General features: G+C 40.4%; 1 protein-coding gene across 7 annotated transcripts in view; it reads left to right on the forward strand.

The window, feature by feature from the left end:
- Positions 1-311: 311 nt before the first annotated feature.
- The window catches only part of RGS7 (regulator of G protein signaling 7), a 243,181-nt gene continuing 222,010 nt past the window's right edge, over positions 312-21,482 (forward strand). For 2 of the 7 annotated variants that reach the window (XM_074351783.1, XM_074351785.1), the window contains exons 1-2: positions 319-600; positions 1,606-1,729. In XM_074351783.1, the coding sequence (XP_074207884.1) occupies positions 1,652-1,729 (78 nt within the window). In that variant the 5' untranslated portion in view covers positions 319-600; positions 1,606-1,651. Of the gene's footprint in view, positions 601-1,605; positions 1,730-21,482 lie in introns of those variants that run through there. The other 5 variants (XM_074351782.1, XM_074351784.1, XM_010973356.3 and 2 more) reach the window with 5 other exon arrangements.

A 21,482-nucleotide genomic window follows, 5' to 3' on the forward strand; every position in this document is an offset into this window, starting at 1 on the left:
CGGTATCTCTCTACTCTCGTTATTTAAGCATAACGATCATCAGTTATCTGCTTCCCTCTCACTGTCAGTGGAGTCATCAGGCACGTGATGAAACTGCCTGCCGCGAGGGGCTCCATCCATTCCTGCATCCACCCAGCCACCCACCCAGCCACCCGTCGCCCTCCCTGCTTCTACTGCTCACACTCCCGTCTCCAGGCCTCCAGCGGCGCGCACACCGGCGGGCGGGGTGTGCCGGGGCGCGGGCTGCTCGCGCTGGGGCAGGGCGGCCGCCTTCCCCGGCCGAGACCGTGGGGCGGCCGGACAGGCGGGGCGGCGAGACCGCGCTCGGCCGAGCTCCCTCCGCCCCGCCCCCTAGCCCGCACCTTGGGACGCCGGGCCCCACGTGACAGTCCCCGCCTCCGTCCCCAGTCGCGCGCACGGGCCGGGCGTCTCGGTCCCGCGCGCTCTCGTGGTCCCAGAGCCCGGGCGCGAAGCGGAGGAGGGAGCGCGGGCCGCCAGAGCCCTGTGCCCGCGCCGAGGTGATGAAGCTGGCCTCGCGCTGACACCGCCGCACCCAGCCGCCGGGAAGCGGGCGCCGCGGGCCGCGACCTTGGGGAGAAGGTACGGCGCGGGGCGGCGGCGCGGCCTGGGGGGAGGGAGGCGGCGCCCCGGGGCCCCGCACGCGCCCCCGCCCCGGAGCCCCGCGCCCTGCTCGGCCGGGCTGACAGCGCCGCCGGCCAGGCGCCCGCGCGCGGCGGGGGCTCGCCTGCCATTTGTGGCCGCCGTGGAGCCAAGCAGGCGAGCCGGGCTTGCTCGTTTTCCCCTCCGCCTGGTCGCTCCGCGGTTTCCGAGGCTTCCGCAGTTAGGTGCTGCCCACGGTGACCCGGGTGACTGCCTGAAGGGCCGCCCTCCCAGCTAGTCTTGTTGCCGGGACACCTTCCGATGCCTCCTTGCAGAGGTTGGGCAGGGTCACACTGTGACTGCCGAAGCCGAGTGGGCCGCCAGGACAGCGGCCAGTGGCCGGCAGTGCCGGCAGGTGTAAGTGGGAGCCGCTGCCCCGGCTCTGGGCAGGAGCCCCGGGGCATGGAGGGGAGGCGCGTGACGGGAGGACGGCTGGGGCGGTGGGCCTCTCTGGTGCTCCTGCGCGCCGGGAAGCTAGACAGACACCTGGGAGAAAGTGTGCCGCCACAGGGCGCTGCCTTTCCGCCCTTTCGGGGGAAACCCCGTCAAGTGGAGCTGCAAGTACTGGGAGACAGGAGAACTATGTGGGATGAAAATGGTCACCTGGGTACCCCAGCCTCTCCCTCCAACACTTTCGTGAGCCCCGCACCCTTTAAAAAATGAGTATCCAGAAAATCAAGTCAACTGAAACCATAGCCAATGACTATTTTAACTGAAAGATTGTCATTTCTTACGATTCCTTGGGAGCACTGTAGGTGTAAATTAAGGTGGTGGTGGTGGTTTTAAAATCTATTCCTGTGCTACTTCCAGCAGTCAACCTCAGTGTGTAAGCAGCTCCGTGCAGGGTGGGTGCTGTGGGTGCTGTGGGTGCGGGAGATGAATCAAGGGAGACAGCCTCCTTAAGCACTGCCGTTAGGATCTCACTGAAGTCTCTAACTCTTGCAGAGTGACGGATAATTTCTGTATCTGAGGGTGGACCACGTGTGGTGACATGGCCCAGGGGAATAATTATGGGCAGACCAGCAATGGGGTGGCAGATGAATCACCCAACATGCTGGTGTACAGAAAGGTAAGATCTTCTTCACTTTCTTGGTAACAGGGAAACTTCTGGCTTCCTTGAATTTTTTTTTTTTTTTTTTTTTTGCTCTTAATCAGAGTATATATCAATTCTGTGGCCTTGTGGATTCTCCAAATCCCCAGTGATTGCACACTCCCCTTGAGGGTGATCTGACGTTCTCAGGTGATGCATGTGTGTAGAGGCTCACTCAGGAAAGTAAATGAGGCGACTCCTACTCTGTCCTCACATGTCCCCAGCTGATCTTACATAGATTAATCTGCAGTCAGCAATAATAGCAAGTTTGGACAGCCCACATATTTTGTTTCTTACATACAGTTTTATAGCACCCATAATAATTTTTAGAAGATTTTTGATATACCCCCCTAAACATTTAGGTTATAATGATTATATAAATGTGTACTATTTTAGAAATGAAAATACACTACTTTGCAGTTCTGGGACAAGAGTGAATGTGGCTGTGAATATATGAGTGATTTAATGATTTTCCTCCTAACTAAACAATTCTTTAAACTAAACTAAACAATTTTTAAAAATCCTAGCCTAAGTTATTTTTCATTTTGTGTTATTTTTATGATTTTGCTATGGGTATTTATGTTCTAGTACCATATGCCCATTAAATAAATCTTTATATTTCAGAGAGTTATTTTCCCTTCAAACCAACACGATAGTTTTTGCATTTTATAGCAATGCTATCAGCACCAAACTTGTAGACACTAAGCTTCCATAATAAAGGTGTATTTTGAATATTGTGTGTGCTTCACAATGGCTGCTTTGGTAAGTTCATTCTGATTACAATCAACAATGTTGCTAAAGTTAAGAAGCAGTCTTAACTTCTGTACCAGTTATTTGTATTGTATTTTATGCAAGGATTATTTTTCTTTAGTGTATTATCTGCAGCTTTTGTTGGCAAGATTTCTTTAGTTAACACTAGCAATGGGAAAAAGGAAAGCAGACCTCGAAACCAAGAAAGTTGTCAAAGGTTTTGATTAGTGTGAGCCCACTGAAGAGTCCAGGATGTGTTTGCTAGAGAATCAGACCTGGTTATAAGTAAAGATTAGAAGTTGTCCACCTTGACCTGTGCTAAATCAAAACTTCCCTTCTGTGTGACCCAGGATCATTAAGAGGTAGTGATGTTATGTGTTTGAAGAAATCTGGGAATTGCTTTGATGTGAAGATGCCCGGGCATCCTGGCAGTGCTCCCCTGTGGACAGCAGTTTGTTGTGTACCTGTGAATGCAGTTCTTTGTGACTGCGACAGCACAGTAGGACAGGGGAAAAATTGAAACTTACTTGCCTGTTTTGGTCTTAAAGCATCCCAACTGGATAAGTCGAGAAAACCTAAATTATTACTAAAATTGAAATCCCTGGATATTTGCCCATTCTATAGAGATTTGGTTCTGAGAAGAACTATTTTGGGGGCAGTTATGCTATTTTTAAAAAAGTTATCATTTTTTTCTTATTGTTCTGTGTGACTCTGAACACTGTAAGGTGCAAGATGAGAGAATTGTAAATTCTGTCTTAGAAGTTGTGCCTTGTGGAGAGTTGGACTTTGGGAGGTAAGATTACAGTAGTTAGTCATTTTTGTTAGGTCAAACACTGTATTCTCTGTTTCCCCATAAAAGATCAAGGGCTGAATTGATTGGACACCTAATGGTGAATATTGATTAAGTTTATACTTAATATGACATCAGTCCCTGTGTTTCATTTGGTCAGTTATCATGAGAAAAAGTGACAAATGAGACTAGGAGTGTTAGAAATAGTTATTGGATTATTTAGTGTACCTATTGCTAATTTTGAAACACTCTATAAATTATTGTATGACATCAAAGTGCTAAATTAACAGGCCTTGATGACTGCAGGGGGAGAGTCTCTTGTCTCACTCCTTCAAGCACTGTTATTTTGGCTGGTAAGCTCGGAACTGCTTGGGCTACTTTGCCCTGTTTTTACTAGCTCTTTGTTTAGGATAATGATACATATAATTTATTTCTAGAAAAAGAGTCTCCTGATTAAATCATTGCTGGAAAAAAAAATAACTCCATTCAGTAAATCTTACTCATAATGCTTAATTATGGATTGCCTGTCTATTCTTTTATTCTCCGAGCATATAATTTGTTATGGTTTGTAATATAAATAAAAATCTATCAAAAATACCATATGATTTATATGAGGAAACTCAGTGTTCTTGGTTATCATTTGCTACTTACCAAGTCAAATGGCCCGGGTCTGCAGGCAGGTATATAGCATGATGTCATGATGTCATGTGACCACTTTACCTCTTTTTCCTGTCTTATGTGGGCTTTGACATTTAGTATCTTCTTAATAGAAGCCAAATTTTAATGTGAAGAACAGCAGAAGAGTTGGAGAGGGGTGTAGGTTGAATCCATGTATTAGGCTGTTTCCGCTGCTCGACCTGCATAAAAGAATAAGCACTATGTTCCAAGTGCCTGATCATAGTCAGTCAAAGGTTAGGAAAGAAGCTCAGTCCCACAGCGCATTGCTTAGTAGGAGTGGAGAGAACGGGTACAGAAAATGCTGTTTCATCAACTCAGTGCTGATTTTCCACTTGTAGTTCACTGTCAAAACGCAGTTCTCAAAGTGGGTTCTGAACTAGAAATGTTCGTGTTGTTCTCACCACTTCCCCTCCCGGCAAGCCACCTCTTGTTTATTGCCCAGGATTCGGATGGTTTATACCTGACTAAAGATGGGCATGTGCTGTTTCCATGTTCTCTTGGCAGGTTGTGGATGATATTTAGGGAGCTTCCCATGAGAGGCGGGAAACAGTGAGTGGTTGCCAAAGCGGAGTACACAGAAAAGAGCTGGGATTTGTGACCTTCTTGTGTTCGTCTGATGTCTTTCCATTACGATTATCGTCATATGGATTATAGGAATTCCTCCAAATAATGGGAATATTTCAGAGATCTTTTTTCCATGGAGAGTTCCTTAGTAATGTTATGGGAAAAATAGACAATGGGTAGAACTGAAATCCTCCAGGCAGAGTGGGTGTCGCCATAGTGAAGGCTGCAGGCGGTGGAAACACTGCTTCACAATCAGGGTTGGTACCTGGACGTCAGTCTCAGATGTTTGCCAGGAGCTCCTTGGCTTAATATGAGGACTCTCTGTAGGCTTCATTTGATGTCAGAGGTACAGTAAAAAAAAAATCCATATGGACAAAAGATTTTTCTTACCAATTTTTCATTTTATAATGCGACTTTTTCCTAAGCAAGTGATTAAGTTAGAGTGGTTATGCCATTTTATGTATTTGAAACCATCTTATTTAAAAACTTATAAAATACGAGGCTTTACCACTTTTATTTATGGGGCTTTCTAGGCTGCCTTCAGACAGGCCTTAACTGGAATGGAATAGAAAGTAACCAGCTTCCTTAAGAAGAGGCTCACTTAGCTCCAACTCACCTTGGATGCAGGCTAGCATCTTGAAATGTATGTAGAGGTGACAACTCAGAACTCAAACACTGCTCTCATTCTTGGTCTGCTTTGGGGAAAACTCTCCTTCCTGGGGCAGTACTGGCTGTAAAGGACGGCTGAGCTAGACTCAGGGTGATAGGGAAACGTATTCCAAATTTGGTGTCTGGCCAGCGTGCTGCCCACTAGACAGTATACATCACTTTTTGTCCAGAAGCTGACATTCCCGCATTTGAAAAACAAAATATCTAGGTCACCTTGAGGCCAGTATTTCAAATTGGCTGGAATGCTGGCTCTTTACTAGTAAGAATGATCAAAATGACCAATAATTTCTGATATTATTGCAACAACCCTTTATGCTACAGCTGTCAGAAAAGAAAATGAGAATGTTTTCCTCATTAACCATCTTAGTAGAATAAACACATATTTTGGATCTAGCAAACCTGTGAAGTTCACTATGCCTCTCCCCTCCCCAGCCCCCACCCCTTTTCCCTCACCCGTTCTCCCCTCTGTTCTACCTCCCTTCTCTCTTCATTTTCCATCTCATCACTCTCTTTCCATTTGTTTCTTCCTTTTTATTTTTCTTTTTGAAATAGACCTAAGGGTGAAAATATGATTTTCCCTAAGATGCTGCTCATTGTAGTTGTGAAAGAGAAAATGATGTCTTTTGGAGATGAGAGCAGGTACCAGCCTTGGTTGAGTACCTGTCATGCACAGACACTTGGACAGGTGTGTCTAAACTTGGTATCAGATTGCAGTAGTGGCAAAAGGTTAGTCTGTAAGGATTAAGACTATTCTGTTCTTGACAAGTGAGATGGGACCACTAGCTTTTCTTATATAAAAAGCATAATGAGAGCTATCAGCCCAGGGGGAAGATCACCTCTGCTGATTGGCTTGACCTAGACATTGCCTTTGGAAGCTATTTCTGAAGTCTGTTCTGTGAAAACAGATTTATCTGCAGGATAGAGGAGTGACTTGTTTCTTCTTTGGAAAAGATGGAGCCACAGACATCACTAGGTTCTTAGTGGTGAGTTAGCTGACATTTTCGACATTAACTCAGTGCATTTGTCTCTTCCAGATTGTCCAACCTGGTCAGCCTTGAAGGTGTCATATTCCTCCCTCCTCGAAGTCCACTATAAGAAATAGCCTTTGGCATTTTTGAACCTTAGTTATCTTGATCTGTCTGGGTATAGGGTGCTGCTACAGACTAGTAAAGAATATCTGTAAGTATAACAAGAGAGAGGAATGTTAGAAAAGGAAGGAACGTTTGCTAATGCATAACCACAAAGGCATTTAAGCCCTCAGACTTCTAAATTAGGGGCTCAGATGGGAGGCAGGCATCAGGAGAAATTCCATTTCCCCAAAATTCCAGAACGGAGTATCTTCTATATAGATTATTTGAAAGCATCTTTCAGGACTAAGGTATGTTGTCTACTTAAATATGAATTTAATCTGTTTGAATCAAATGCAGACCTGTTTTTCCCTCAGTAATACAAATGTGCTCTGAGATAGGGTGGAACCATCATCTATGATACTTCTGAAAAACAGAGACATTTTATGAGTAATAATTTAATGATGAATTTTTGATAATAATTAACTTGAATTTGCAGCAAGCAAGCCTTCCATGGTTGAGCTTTTCCCTTACCAGTTGTTGCTTGTCAGTGCCATTTGTGGGATTAAGACAAGGATTTGTGGTCTGAGTTTTAGTTCCTTCATTTCTCACCTCCAGCCTCCCCAAATCTGAAGTGTGGATGTAGTAAAGAGAAGCCATGGAGGGATTTTATTGCCTTCTAATAGCCTTCGTGGTTCTATCAAGTGATGGAAAACAAGAGTATTTTTAGGTAGTGTGGGTGATAGAATGTGATCACTGCAGAGAATATGAAAATATTTTGGATTTGGACAGTTTAGTGACTTAATAAATGTCAAGTCTCCCTGAAAATGGTATTGTGGAAAATAAGGAACACGAATAGTTGGCTCTGGCTCCCCCCTTCATAGCTGTGAAAAGGAGGCATTTGGAGGTCAGAGTTACAGAGACTTCTATCTTACAAAATATCAATCTAATTATAAAATAATTGTAAATGATAAAGTGGATACACAGTTCCTTAGGGATAAAAAAGACCCACTTCTCTGCCGTTTGCCCAAGGCAATGTGAAAATTTAACTTACCCTCCTTTTAATTCCTTTTGTCTTGTGTCTAACTCAATTAACGAAGGTCTCAGGACAATGGAACTCTAATAGACAATCATGAGCTTGACTCCAGTTCCATTAAAACTGCTGCCTGGCCTAGGTTAGAAGAAACTGTGGCTGAGGGGCCTGTCCAGGGAGATGAGTTATTGTTCTGTCTTCCAGGAAAATATATAGGAAAATGGCAGCTTTGTAACTAACGTTAGCTGGGTTCTTAAGACTAGTCTAGGAGCCTTCTTATTTTAGGTCCTTTCTGGAGAGTAGCAAGTTGAAGTTTTCGGAGGGAGTCAGTGCACTGAAGCAGAAGCATGTGCGTTGCAATTGGGTGGTCTTGGTTTTAGATCATGGCTCTGCCACTGTTCAGCTGTGCGGTTGTGGGTTAGCAGCCTAACTCCTTTCATTTCAGTCTCCTTATCTATAAAATGATAAAAAAAAATTCCTTCATAGAGCCTTTTGATGGTAAAATGAGATAGCCTACGTTAAACCCTCAGTAAATGCCTCAACAAATGCTATTTAATTGTAAATATAATGATTATGTTATAATGTAACATAAATGTAATGTGTAATATATGTTACATTGTATCTTATAATTATAATAATTATTTTTTTCCTATTACTATTTACTTAATAAAGCACTGTATATGTGCCATGGGGTCCAGTATGTTGCTGTATTTTTTTATAAAGGAAAAAAGCTGAGCGTTTTCACCACATCTAGTCATGTCTTTCTGATAGTTAAAGAGGCAGACTCTGTAGGATGCTTTGGGAATATCATTTTTATGACGCAGTGTCCTGCCGTGTATTATTAGTCCTATATAGCCAGCTTCTATTTTTTAATAAGTTCTTTGAGTTATTATCTAATATATCTTTGAAGTCTGCACAGTTCCTTAGATATTATGTAAACTAAATCAAGCCCTTGCATTCTGGAACCTCAGAGGTAAAAGGGAACTAAGAATTTATCTACTTTTTTATTTTGCAGATTATGAAGTTTAAGATCAGAGAAGTAACCTGATTTGTCTCAGGTCACACAGGTTGAATTCAGGTCTTTATTTGTCTTTCTGTGATGTGTGTGTGTGTCTCTCTCTGTTTCTCTTTCTCTCTTAAAATAAATGCAGTAAGTCTTGTGTTTGCAGTTAACTAGCGTCCTGCTCACCCTGTGGCATCCTTAATCACCCACTGTGACTAGATGACTAGATCCCCTTCTCCTTTGAACTGTAGGTTAGCTCTTGGAGCCTCGGGAATGCTAAGATTAGGAACCGAGTCTGACCGACTCTGGAAATAGTTCTGTTCCTGATTGGATCCTGACTGGAAGTCCTAGGCTGGGGAAAACCCAGCATGTGATGCTCTGAGGCGACACTGTCCAATAGAGCTCTGTATCATGGTGGAAATAGTCTACATGGATACTGTCCAGTGTAGCAGCCACTAGCCCCAGGGAGCAATGGAACACCTGAAATGTGGCTAATGTGACCAAGGCCCTGAATTTTAAGTTATATTTAATTTTAATCAATTATAATTTAAATTTAAATAGTCCCCTGTGGCTAGTGGCTATTATATTCATTATCACAGTGATTATGGAATAAAGACCTTTGGAAAGACAGCATCAAACCCAAGAGACAAGATAAAAGAAAGTGCTGTAGTTGGCTTGACACTTGGCACAGGGTATTTGCAACACAGTGGGGCTCAACAAACAATTTTTTAAAATAATAAAGCCGATGTAAGGTTTTAAAGGAGGACCATGTCCTGCTAAGGTGATAGTATGAGACATGGTGATAAATGACATCAAGGGTTTATGTTTTGATTTTTTCCATCCTATGGAAACTTTCAATGGTCTGCAGAGGGTGGCCCTCCAAAGGTCAGATGACAGGTTTTCAGTAAATCTAAAGCCTGCGTATACCATGGATATACCAGGATGATTTGATGCTGTTGAAAGTATTCCAATTAATCTCTGTCTTATGGTATCTCAGAGATGCATCATAGCCATTCCAGTTCCTAACAAGACTGAGAGAAAACCAGAAGCTCTGGGTAAAAGGGATTTAAAGTGGTTGGAATCCTTGTTGAGAATTTAAAATTGGGATATAAAGGAATCTTTTTTTTTTTTTTTTAAAGCTCACTTGTCTTTCATTTGTCTCAGAACATTGAAAGGAAGGTGGTAGTTTATGGGAAGTAGTAATTAATGACCGAGTGACAATCTCCAAGTCAGAAGGGCTGAATGTGAATTCCTGCTCTGCGCTGACTGGCTATGAGAGCTTGGGCAAGTTTGTTAACTTCTAGAGATGACTTTACAGACTCATTGAGAAGATGAAGTATAAGTGAAAATGTATGACTGAGAGTGATTGACAAGTAATACTACAGACTCTTTTTGGGAACTGTGGACGTTACTGAGGTTCCTGATAAGAGTAAACTTTGCAAAACTCTCCCTGACAAGTCTTGTCTGCTTGCTGAGTGTCCTCACGGCTGTAGGTCATTTAGAAGCCCAAATGATGTGATTTTCCCCATTTGGTCTTTGCTAGACGATGTCAAGAACAATATAAATCTTTATGACCTTCTTTGGCCACACAAAATCTTTTGAATGTCAGGCAAACTGGTTCGGTAGAAACTTTTTCTCTAGTACAGAAATCTAGGGAAATATTTCACCTTTAATATTTAAGATGATATATACCAAAACATCTTGAAGAAAATTAAGTACCACATAGAGAAAACATATTACTAATATTTCTCTTGCTCAACTTTTTTAGGTGCATTTCCTCTGGAAATTAATGCCATTTGTCCCTTCCTTTAAGTTTTGTATTTTGGATTTTGACTTTTGGTTTATTGTTAATAAGAATAGTTGTCATTTATTGAGTGACTGAATGCTTACCATGTGTCAGCGCCTTTATGTTTATTACCCAGCTTCTTTAAAATAATGTTGCACGTTTGTTATTAGTGTCCTGTTTTTCTGATAAGAAAGCTGAAACCGACTCTTGCAGACTGAACGAATGCCCAAGATCACTCAGGGATTAGTGGCAGATCTGGTGAGCTCCTTGAGGGTGGAGACTCCTGTGTTTCACTGCTGTGTTCCCAGCACCTAGAAAAATGGCACTAGTCGGTATTTTGGAATACTGAGTACTAAACACATGAATTGATGAATGAACAAATGAATGAATGCTTGATCCAAAGGCCCCACTCTTGCCTCTTCACCATGTTGCTTCCATTTAAATTAGCAAATGGACAGCACACTCAGAATTCGGTTCTGCCCACCACACATGCACTGAGCCTCAGCTATATGGTGGAGCCTTGTGGTGGGCGTTGGGGATAGAGTTGTGGACAAGAAAGACAGGGTCTGAGGCCTCACTGAGCTTGTTTTACAGTGGTGAGGACAGATGCCAGACAACTTATCATAGAGTGATTATTGCCATGAGAAGGGAAGAACTGGGTGGTGGGAAACTTTGTTTATGTGGGGTCATCTGATTTCTAAAATAAATATTTTGCTGATCTGTACCTTCTATTTGCAGTTCTGAGTGCCTGCCTAGCACAGTGCCCAAAGTGCCCAGCCTCTGACACTTTGTAAGTGCTCAATAGATGAATTAAATTGAGCTAAGCTAATATTGAAAGTCTTCAGAGCTTTACTTACGGAGACAGGTGAGGCAAAAGTGTTGATCATATTCCTCAGAAAATCAAAATCTCCTTCCATAGGCTTTCAGTCAGGCATCCTCAATACTGGTAACTCAGGACTGGTGAAGCCATCCTTAGCTAGCAAGAAAGAGTCAAGGGATACTCTCGTCATTAGAGAAATGTATTTGTTAAGCTTAAGTAACACTGCCTGTGTTAAAATCTGAGTACCACTTGTGAACTTGACATTCCCTTTCCTCTTCTTCTGTGGTGACAGCACCCTGCATTTTCATCTAGGCACCTGGCCACTAGAATAAAGATTGCATTTCCCGGGCTCCCAGGAGTGAGGCGTGGCCATGTGGTATATTTTGGCTAATGAGATGTAAACAAGAGAGGTGTGCATAGTATCTGGGAAGTGCTCTGAAAGAAAGGGGATACACCTTTCTTTTTTCCTTTTCTTCCTCTTGCTGGCTGGAATGCAGTCACCTTGGCCAGGGAGTGGAAGCTGAGAGTTGTGGATGACAGAACACAAAAGGGAGTGAACCTGGGTCCCTAATGATCATAGAGTCAATGTATCAACCTGACCTGCCTAGATAATTGTACGTTAGAGAAAAATTAACTTATGTCTTTTTCGATTTTTTTATGATTTGATGTTTTAGAGTAGTTTTAGGTTTACAACACAGTTGGGAGGAGGGTACAGAGATTTCCCATATACTCACTACCCTACTTAACCTCCCCTGTTATCAGCACTACTCACCAGACTGGTACATTTTTACCAAGGATAAACCTACACTGACATCCCATAATCACCCAGAGTTCATAGTTTAAACCAAGTTCTACCCAACTCAATAACTGTATCCGAAACCTTTTATTTTTAATCTATAAAGTAGTTATAGGGGTCAAGTTTTGCTTGAAACATGCGTTTCTTGTTTTACTTTTAAAATAATCTATTTGCTTTTTAGGAATAAATCTAGTTTCTTTTAAACAATGTAATTGAGAAATTCTGACATGTCAATTATGTATATGGTTCAATTTAACTTAGTAAATATTTATTGAACAATTGTTTTATTCAGGGTAATTTGCTGGAAGTGTCAGGGGTAACGAATCAGCGATGACAATAATACATTCTTTATCAGCACTTTACAATCCCAAGATTGAAGGATCAACAGATATACAAGTAATTTCATGTATGTGTATGTATAAAACCTCATAAAATTGATGATGCAGTTATTCAATTTTTAAAAAATTCCCATTTTCCTGTAAGGAAACCAAGGCCTGGAGAGGTGGTTAGCCCATGTCAAAAAATAAATGCACATAAAAACCATATGTTTCATTTTGCTGTCAATTAAATATGCTAGATATGAGGAAAGCTTTTGAAAGTATTTGAATTTATTTCTTTACCGTAGAAATTAGTTACTCATATAACAGATTTTGTAGCTGAAGATGCTCTTCTTGCAGTCTTTGCTTGCTTGTAAGTTTAGCTATTTGAAAATGAATCATTTTACATAATAAAACACACGCTACTTGAAGTTGTAGAGGTAAGCCGGTACTGCCTAAATTTATTTGAACCTTATTTTATGTCTAGAAACATTTTGTTGAGCATATTTATGAAAAGTAGTATGAGTGACCCTCCTTGGTAGCGTCTTTGTTGGAAAAAAATCTTAACACCTTTATTGTGGTATGATTCCCGTACAGTAAACTACACATATTTCAAATGTACAATCTGATGAATTTTGATAGATGTATCCACCAGTGAAACCGCTGCCACAGTCGAGATAGCTAACAGGAAATTGTACATTCTTCACCATGCAGATGAGGTGCTGAATTGAATTTTAATAAAGAGAGTCAAATAAGTGCAGTGAAAACAATTTATTTACATCATTTATTCCATCAATCTGTGGTGCCCGAGTATGTCAGAAATATCCACACAACAAAGCAAAATATAGACATTTCTGCTGTAGCATAATACATTCCTTTAGAAAAGCCCTCTGCAAAATCACACGCTAAAAATAACTGGCATTTTGAAGGAAATAGAGTTGGAATAGATCAGTCAAAATGTTTTAATCTCCCCAAACATTTAATGTTATAATTAAGCAATAAATGAAACAATCTTATTAAAAGTTCTAGCACAGCTTTAAAAACATGCTCCTTTCCCTATAACTAAAGAAATAACACAGTAACACAAGATTACTTTTTGAAAGTTAAGGAGAAGGTTGCTTGATGGAAAAGTATATGTGGAAGGATTGAGTCTGTTGAATTATGGAAACAAGGACAGAGGGCCAGTAGCTCCAGAATTTTCAGGTGGAGGGAGAGTGGCAGGCTTACCATAAAATGGCTCTGTATCTAGGGTTTGCATGTTTGTTTTACACAAATATCGGAGAGAAATGTGCAACAAACTCCTTTGAAAGCTAGCATTTAGCCAGATTGCGCCAAGAGGAAGAATGGGTCATGTGGGGCAATACGTTCCTCCATGGCTTGCTGCACCCACTTGTGTGTGTACTTTGTGTGTGGCTGCTGTGTTGTGGTGGCACAAGATATAATGTGCTAAGAAATACCGTGTATGAACCCATGGGGCTTCCATGTTGGTCTGACATAATTCTCTGATTTACCAACGGGCTAATTCTTGCTGTGGAAATACACTCTGTGTGAAACACACTACATCTGATGGTCATTAAACTCCTCACTGTTGGGCTAGGGAGGCCTGCCCAGTCAAGGTGAGAAAAAATGGCAAGTGTCTTTAAACTAACGGTGGTGCAGGGAAAGGAGGCAGAGGAAATGAACAATGGAGTAGAGAAAGGTAGACTAGGGGATGTGAACGTTTTGAGAACCCACCATATGCCAAGTGTGATTTTGTTTGATTTTTATAACAGTCCTGTGAGGTGGGTACTGAGGCCCAGAGAAGGTGAAGGCTTTGCCCAAGATCACACAGATAGAAAGTGGCGATGTCTGGAGTTGAAATCAAGTCTGCATAACCCCAGATCCTGTGTTTTGCAGACTATACCAGGCGACCTCTCTGCTGGGTTGGAATATGGGCTCTGTAGTCCATGTGTTGAAGGCTGTGGGCTACCCTTCTGTGACTTTGTAAATTTAGGGAATCTTTTAAGCTCCCGGAGCCTCTTTTTCCTCACATATAGGGATGCTAGGAATAGCCACTTCAGGAGATTATTGTGACATTTATACATAACACACATAGGAGTGCTTTGCAAGTGCTTAAACATTATGCAAGCAATAAAGCATCTTATTTTCCCTCCAGAAAAAATTCCAGCTCTTTACATTAAAAATAATTATAAATATAAATGATTTAAGATTTTAGGCTTAGTAGTTTATACAGCCACAAGTTAAAAAAAAGAGAAAGAAGAAGATCTCTGGGATGTTTGGTTCTAAGCAAAATGCATCTGTATGTTAAGAAAACTGAAGGAAGAACCATTGATTCCAGCTGCAGACACTGTTGAAAATAAGTATCAAAACCAGACAAGTGGTGCATCATTGAAGCCTGTCTGGAGGGTTGGCAGAAGCAATGACGTTCTTGTCGGTATTCCTGTGCTTTAGAGATCACCTCTTGCCTTGTCCCCACTTCCCTCCCCCTTTTCCTGTACAGACATTGTATGATTAAATATTTGAAATGATTAAGAATGTGTGCTGGCAAAAATAGACATACAGATCAATGGAACAGAATAGAGAGTCTAGAAATAAACCCGCACACTTACGGTCAATTCATCTTGGACAAAGGAGGCAAGGATATACAATGGAGAAAAGTGAGTGGTGTTGGGAAAGTTGGACAGCTGCAGGAAAATCAGTAAAGTTAGAACACTCCTTCCCACCATACACAAAAATAAACTCAAAATGGCTAAAAACTTAAATATGAGGTATGACACCCTAAATCTTCTAAAAGAGAACATAGGCAAGACGTTCTTTGATATAAATTGTAGCAGTGTTCCAGGGCAGCCGACCAAGGCCATAGAAATAAAAGCAAAAATAAACAAATGGGACCTAATTAAACATATAAGCTTTTGCACAGCAAAGAAGACTATAAACAGAATGAAAAGACAACCTATGGACTGGGAGAAAATATTTGCAAACAGTGTGACTGACAAGGGCTTTATTTCTAGAATATACAAACAGCTCATACAACTCAGTAACAAGAAAAACCAAACAAACAGCCCAATCCAAAAATGGGCAGAAGACCTAAACAAATGTTTCTCTAGTGAAGACATACAAATGGCCAACAGGCACATGAAAAAACACTTAATATCGCTAACTATTAGAGAAATGCACATCAAAACTACAGTGAAGTATCTCCTCACACCAGTCAGAATGGCCATCACTAAAAGTCCATGAACAATTAATGCTGGAGAGGCTGTGGAGAAAAGGGAACCCTCCTACACCATTTGTAGGAATGTAGTTTGTTGTAGCCATTATGGAAAACAGTATGTAGATTCCTTAAAAAAAAAAATCTGAAAATAGACTTATCATCCGATCCAGCAATCCCAGTCCTGGGCATATATCCAGAGGGAACTCTAATTTGAACAGATACATGCACCCCAGTCTTCATAGCAGCACTATATACAATAGCCAAGACATGGAAACAACCTAAATGTCCATTGACAGATGACTGGATAAAGAAGCTGTGGTATATTTATACAATGGAATAAACTCAGCTATAAAAAAGAATGAAATAATGCCAGTTGCAGCAACATGGATGGACCTGGAGATTGTCATACTAAGTGAAGTAAGCCAGAAAGAGAAAGAAAAATACTATATGATATCACTTATATGTGGACCTTAAAAAAATGAGACAAATGAGCTTATTTACAAAACAGAAACAGACTCAAAGACATAGAAAACAAAATTTGTGTTATGAGGTGGGAAACGGGGAGGTGAAGGGATAAATTGGGAGTTTAGGATTTGCAGATACTAACAACTAGATATAACATAGATAAACAATAAAGTCCTACAGTATAGTGCAGGGAACTATATTCAGTTCCTTGTAATAGCCTATAATGAAAAAGAATATGAAAAGGAATATATATAAAATATATATATATAACTGAATCACTATGTCATACACCAGAAGTTAACACAACATTGTAAACCAACTATACTTAATTAAAAAATTTAAAAAAGAATGTGTTGTGGGAGCATGCTGTATAAATATATTTTATAGGCTATAGAAAGTCACGTGGTCATGAAGGTGGCACTCAGGAAAGCTTAGTGCTAAATGAAGTCTTGTGACGCCTCCAGGTTGAATGCTGTAGGGCATCTCCTTTTTCACTTCTAGCAGCAGTAGTGGCTCTGAAGCTAATCTGATGTGTCTTCCAAATATTTTGGTCTCTCCACTCCTTAGATAATTCTGGCAGTGCCTAGAAAAATTGGTCTGGGATAAGGATCTTGCTGCTAGTGCTGATCTAAAAAACTCTCTTTATAAAAAAGGTTGGATACTAACAAAAAAGCATAAAATTCAACATAATTCCATTGCTCTAAGATAACAGCTGTAAAATATTTGGTTAGTTCTTTTATACATCTGTGTGTGTGTACATTTATATGAATATAAACATAAATATAGCAGTGGTGCCTCAAGCCAGCTTAGACAGTGCACATCGCTCCCCAGCCCCATGTTCAGGGAGGGCATGTGGGCAGACTGAACTCAGCCGTGGTGGAAATTGGCCAGTGAGTGCTATAAATCAGGGCTTTTTCACCCCCTCCCCACTTCTTACATGTTAAACATTTACCAGCACATCACTGTGCGTGTGCGTGTGCATGTGCATGTGCACTTTTTTTTTTTAATCTTTGGAGTTTCCTTAAGAAGATCTGGTTTTAGTTTCCCTTTGTATCCCTAGAGAAACTAACATATCATCTGGCAGATTTAGTGGATATTTAATAACTGTCTGACAGATTTAGGTCTCTGTGAAGGAAGAAAGAGAATTGTGGTTAAAATTTTTACAACAGATTCAGTATATTTGTTTCTAACATTTTATTAAAAAGTAGCTCCGCAAACTATGACAAAAATGGCAGTTTTGCAGTTTGCTGTGTAAGTTGTTGAATTAATAGCAGTGGCATTTTCTCCAATCCCAGGAGTGTGTAAACAGCCATTGAAGCCCACACAGAGTAGAAAGTACATTGGACTAATCTGAAGTCCCTGCCCAACTTTGCTCGTCATTACTAGCTCGTTGGTTTGGACAAACTGGGTCTTAATTCCTCAGTTTGTGAAATGTGCACGTGTTTGTGCGTGTGGGAGGAGTATAGCTGATGGAAAGATGCTTTCCAAGCAGTGTGAAGGTTTCAAGATATGATTCAAGGTGCCTGAGTAACTTCCCATGCTCACCCAGCAGCCTGAGAGATGTAATTCATCTCCCAGGGTTACAGAACACCCCCTTACGGTGGGCTCTGTCTTTAGTTTCTTGCTGTGCTGTTTAATTTTATTTGGTTAGCCCTACTTTTGAGTGTCGAGATTGAAATAATCAATGTGCAGGAAATTAATTGTCTCATGGATATTATTTTTGATTGTTTGGAACATTAGACTGGCAAAACCCAGTGCCCTGCTGCTGACTGTTAATGACTCCTAATATGTCATAATTTAATAATGCTTGTGGAAATAAATGTTTGCTTTCTTTTGTATGTGCGTATATTAGAGTCTTTGCATAAATCAACTGATGATTCTTGAAGTGATTTTATAGCTAGAACTACTGATAGGGTTTTTGCCAAGACATGGCCTTTTTATTGCAATTTCTTCTTTTTATAAAAATACAGAATGTCATAATATTCAAAGGAAACTAAAAAATTCGTGGACTTTCTTATGCTACTTTTAAAAAACTACAGTAGGGAAAGAGAATTTTGTCAGTTGAGTGGGTACTGCCGTTTGGGGGCACTGCTCAGGCTGCCCCTCCTCTCTGCATTGCTTTGCAATATACAAAAGAACTTAACCATTCAGTGTAGAATGAGTCCCTCCAGGAGATGAAGTTTCTTTCTCTAAGAAGTGCATCGGTTCAGAGAGACTGACCATTTGGGTGGATGGGAGTGGCACTGAGATTATCAAAGCATTCCATGCTCTAGAATGATCTTAATGACCTTTATGACCCAGCCAACCTCTGACTGAGGATGAATCCTGCTGTTTCAACCTCTGCCCGTGTGCTTAGTGGAGATCTTAATTACTCTTTAAACGGAAGAGGATTTTAAACTCCTCCATTAGCCACCAGCTTCATAATGTCAGTCGAGAAGCTGAGAATTCTGAAAAGCTTTTACTTTTCTCATCCATCATCTGCTTATTCTAGATGATTTTAATTCTGGCTTACCTTTTTTTTCTTCTTTTTTTTTAATTTGGAAGGGAATTAAACACTTTTGATGTGTATTACACTGACTTATTCCACTAGTAGACTTCTGATCAAGTTCCTTTGTGGTTATGGCTTTTGTTTTGCATAAACGTAGAACCAAACAATGCTCATGAAACCATAATGTTATAATTATTTATGTAGAACTTTCACAGAAACTTGTTAAAATAAAGAAATACCAAGGACTATTTTTTCTACTAAAAAGGTGAGGAAACTAAGATACAAAATAAACAGAACCCTTTTGTACTACTAAATCTAAAACTCAAAATGGCTTTTTGATCTTGCTAATAGATCATAATACCTATGCAAATAATTTTGATATTCTTACAGAAAATAGTGTATTTCTTTAAATTATTTTTTAATTATTGAGATTGAAGGAGTCAAACCATGACGTAAGTTAGACTCAGTAAAAGATTGCCATAGCCTAACTTTTTTATTTTTATTTTTTTATTGAAGTATAGTTAATTTACAATGTTGTGTTAGTTTCTGGTGTACAGCACAGTGATTCAGCCATACATATAGGCATACATATTCTTTTTCATTATAGGTTATTACAAGGCATTGGACATAGATAGTTCCCTGTGCTATAGAGTAGGACCTTGTTTATCTATTTTATATATAGTAGCTTTATCTGCTGATCCCAAACTCATAATACCCTTTCCCCTTTGGTTACCATAAGTTTGTTTTCTATGTCTATGAGTCTGTTTCTGTTTTATAAATAAGTTCATTTTTATCATTTTTTTAGATTCCAAAATAAGTGATACCATATGATATTTGTTTTTCTCGGTCTGACTCACTTCACTTAGTATGAATATCTCTAGGCCCATCCATGTTGCTGCACATGGCATTATTTCATTCCTTTTTATGGCTAAGTACTGTTCCATAGTATATATATACCACAATTTCTTTATCCAGTCATCTATTTAGGTTGCTTTCATGTCTTGGCTATTGTACATAGTGCTGCTATGAACATTGGGGTGCATGTGTCTTTTTGAATTGGGGTTCCCTCTGGATATATGCCCAGGAGTCTGATTGCTGGATCATAAGATAAGTCTATTTTTAGTCTCTTTTTAGGAATCTCCATTCTGTTTTCCATAACGGCTGCACCATACTACATTCCCACCAACTAGTAGGAAGTAGGAAGGTTCCCTTTTCTCCACCCCCTCTCCAGCATTTATCCTTTGTGGGCTTTTGAATCATGGCCATTCTGACTAGTGTGAGGTGATACCGCATCGTGGTTTTGATTTCCATTTCTCTAAAAGTTAGTAATATTAAGCATTTTTTCACGTGCCTGTTGACCATCTGTGTGTCTTCGCTGGAGAAGTGTTTGTTTAGGTCTTCTGCCCATTTTTGGATTGGGTTTTGTTGCTGTTGTTATTGAGTTGTATGTGCTCTTTGTATATTCTGGAAATTAAGCCCATGTTATAGCCTAAATTTAAGCAATATTTTGAACTTTACAGAGTGCTTTTAGAGATAATACTTCTTTTTAGTCCTCACAGTTATCCTGTGGGAGTTATTGTCCTTATGGAATATGGCAGATTAGAAACTTCAGTCTTAGGACACTTAGCCAAGATTATAGATATGAGGACATGAACCCAGGTTTTCTTTTCTTTTTCCCCCTTTTTTGGGGGAGGGGAAGTAATTAGTTTTGTTTATTTATTTTGAACAGAGGTACTGGGTGTTGAACCCAGGACCTAGTACGTGTTAAGCACGTACTTTACCACTGAGCTATATCCTCCTCTGAACCCAGGTTTTCTTACTCACAAAGTAGTTCTCTTTCTTCCAACCTAAGTCTTTCCTTAGCCACCTAGATGCTATTTTGAATAGATCTGTTATCATGGCCTCAGAATAAAGACTAGAGTGATCCGGTTGAGGTACATCAGTCACCACTAGATTACTCATGGCAGGTTTTCACATGTGAAGAAACAGACTTGCTGAAGTTGTCGTCACATCAACTGTGGTGGCATCTCACCAACTGAGTGTTTTTCTGTCAAAACCAGTAGTCTAGCAGGCCTTGTGGAGCATGTTGTAGAGAAGGCTAGGGGAGGCAAATGACAAGATTGCAGTGGTTGATGCCTTTAAGGAGTGCCTGGGTCTGCTTCCCTGCTGAGGTGGTTTGGAGATTCTTTCTAAACGATAACTACTGAATTTCCTCTCTGTGAGAGACTCTTCAAAACAAAATAAAACCCTATATTTGTTTGCCTTTTCCCCTCAGGTGAGAGTGAATTGAGACAGACTGGAGGGTGCAGCCTCGGTCGTGACTATGCCCCATTTTGGAATAAAACTCTGCATCCTTTGCAGGAGGTAGTGAAAACAAAGGCTGGTGGGGAAATAGCGCTGCCTGCTGCATTCTTATAATGTCAGAATCCGTACTATATGGTTCAGAAGTTCACATTTTAATTTTTTTTTCTTGCTCCTGTTCATGTCTACTTGTGGGGAGCGTTCAGAGGCCTTGTATTATTGGCATTCCAGCTAAACTCTCCAAGGATGGTCAAGCCGTCCTTCCGTTCCTGCTTCTCATTTGCTTACAGGTGTGCAACTAGGAGATAACACCACAATCAAGTTTCGAAACAGTCTGCACAATTAATTAGGTTTTTCTCTAAAAGAGAGGTGTTTCATTGTTTTTGATATTTCATTGGCAGAGTATGAAGTAAAAAGTTACTTTTAAAATTGAATGATACTCTTTGGAATAAATGTTTACATGAAGGGACTGGAATGGAGGCCGAGGGCACAGCGGCTGAGAGGGAGATTCAGTGTTAAAATTCTCCAAGAACAATTTTAGAAACTAGACTCTCAGTCTATTGCAGTTTTAACCTTCCTGGACCAACAAAATTCCTCCTCCATCTGCTGAACTCTCCCAACCTTTGATGGATGCTTCTCTTCTGATATGAATCACTTTTTGTCTCTGCATTACCATATATCTTTGCATTGTGTGTGAATGAATGCCCCCTGACTTGAGATATCGAATATAAACCATATTTCTCATTTTATGTCTCTGTACAGCATTACTGGTATAACTTCTAGCTGGCTAATAAAACTGCCCAGAGCTCTACTCATGAACAGTTGTTTGTTTAAATCTCTACTGTGAGAGAGTATATGGATTGGGTGAAAACGAGTAAGTAAATGCAGAAATAAAATGGCGAAAATGATCAGTTGATCCTGGGTCTAAAACTTAGTCTCACAGCACGTAAAAGTGAATAAATAATAGTAATAATAATGACTGTAATAAGAA

Source organism: Camelus bactrianus, chromosome 23 (assembly GCF_048773025.1).
Source record: "Camelus bactrianus isolate YW-2024 breed Bactrian camel chromosome 23, ASM4877302v1, whole genome shotgun sequence".
In the NCBI taxonomy this organism is placed as follows: domain Eukaryota; kingdom Metazoa; phylum Chordata; class Mammalia; order Artiodactyla; family Camelidae; genus Camelus; species Camelus bactrianus.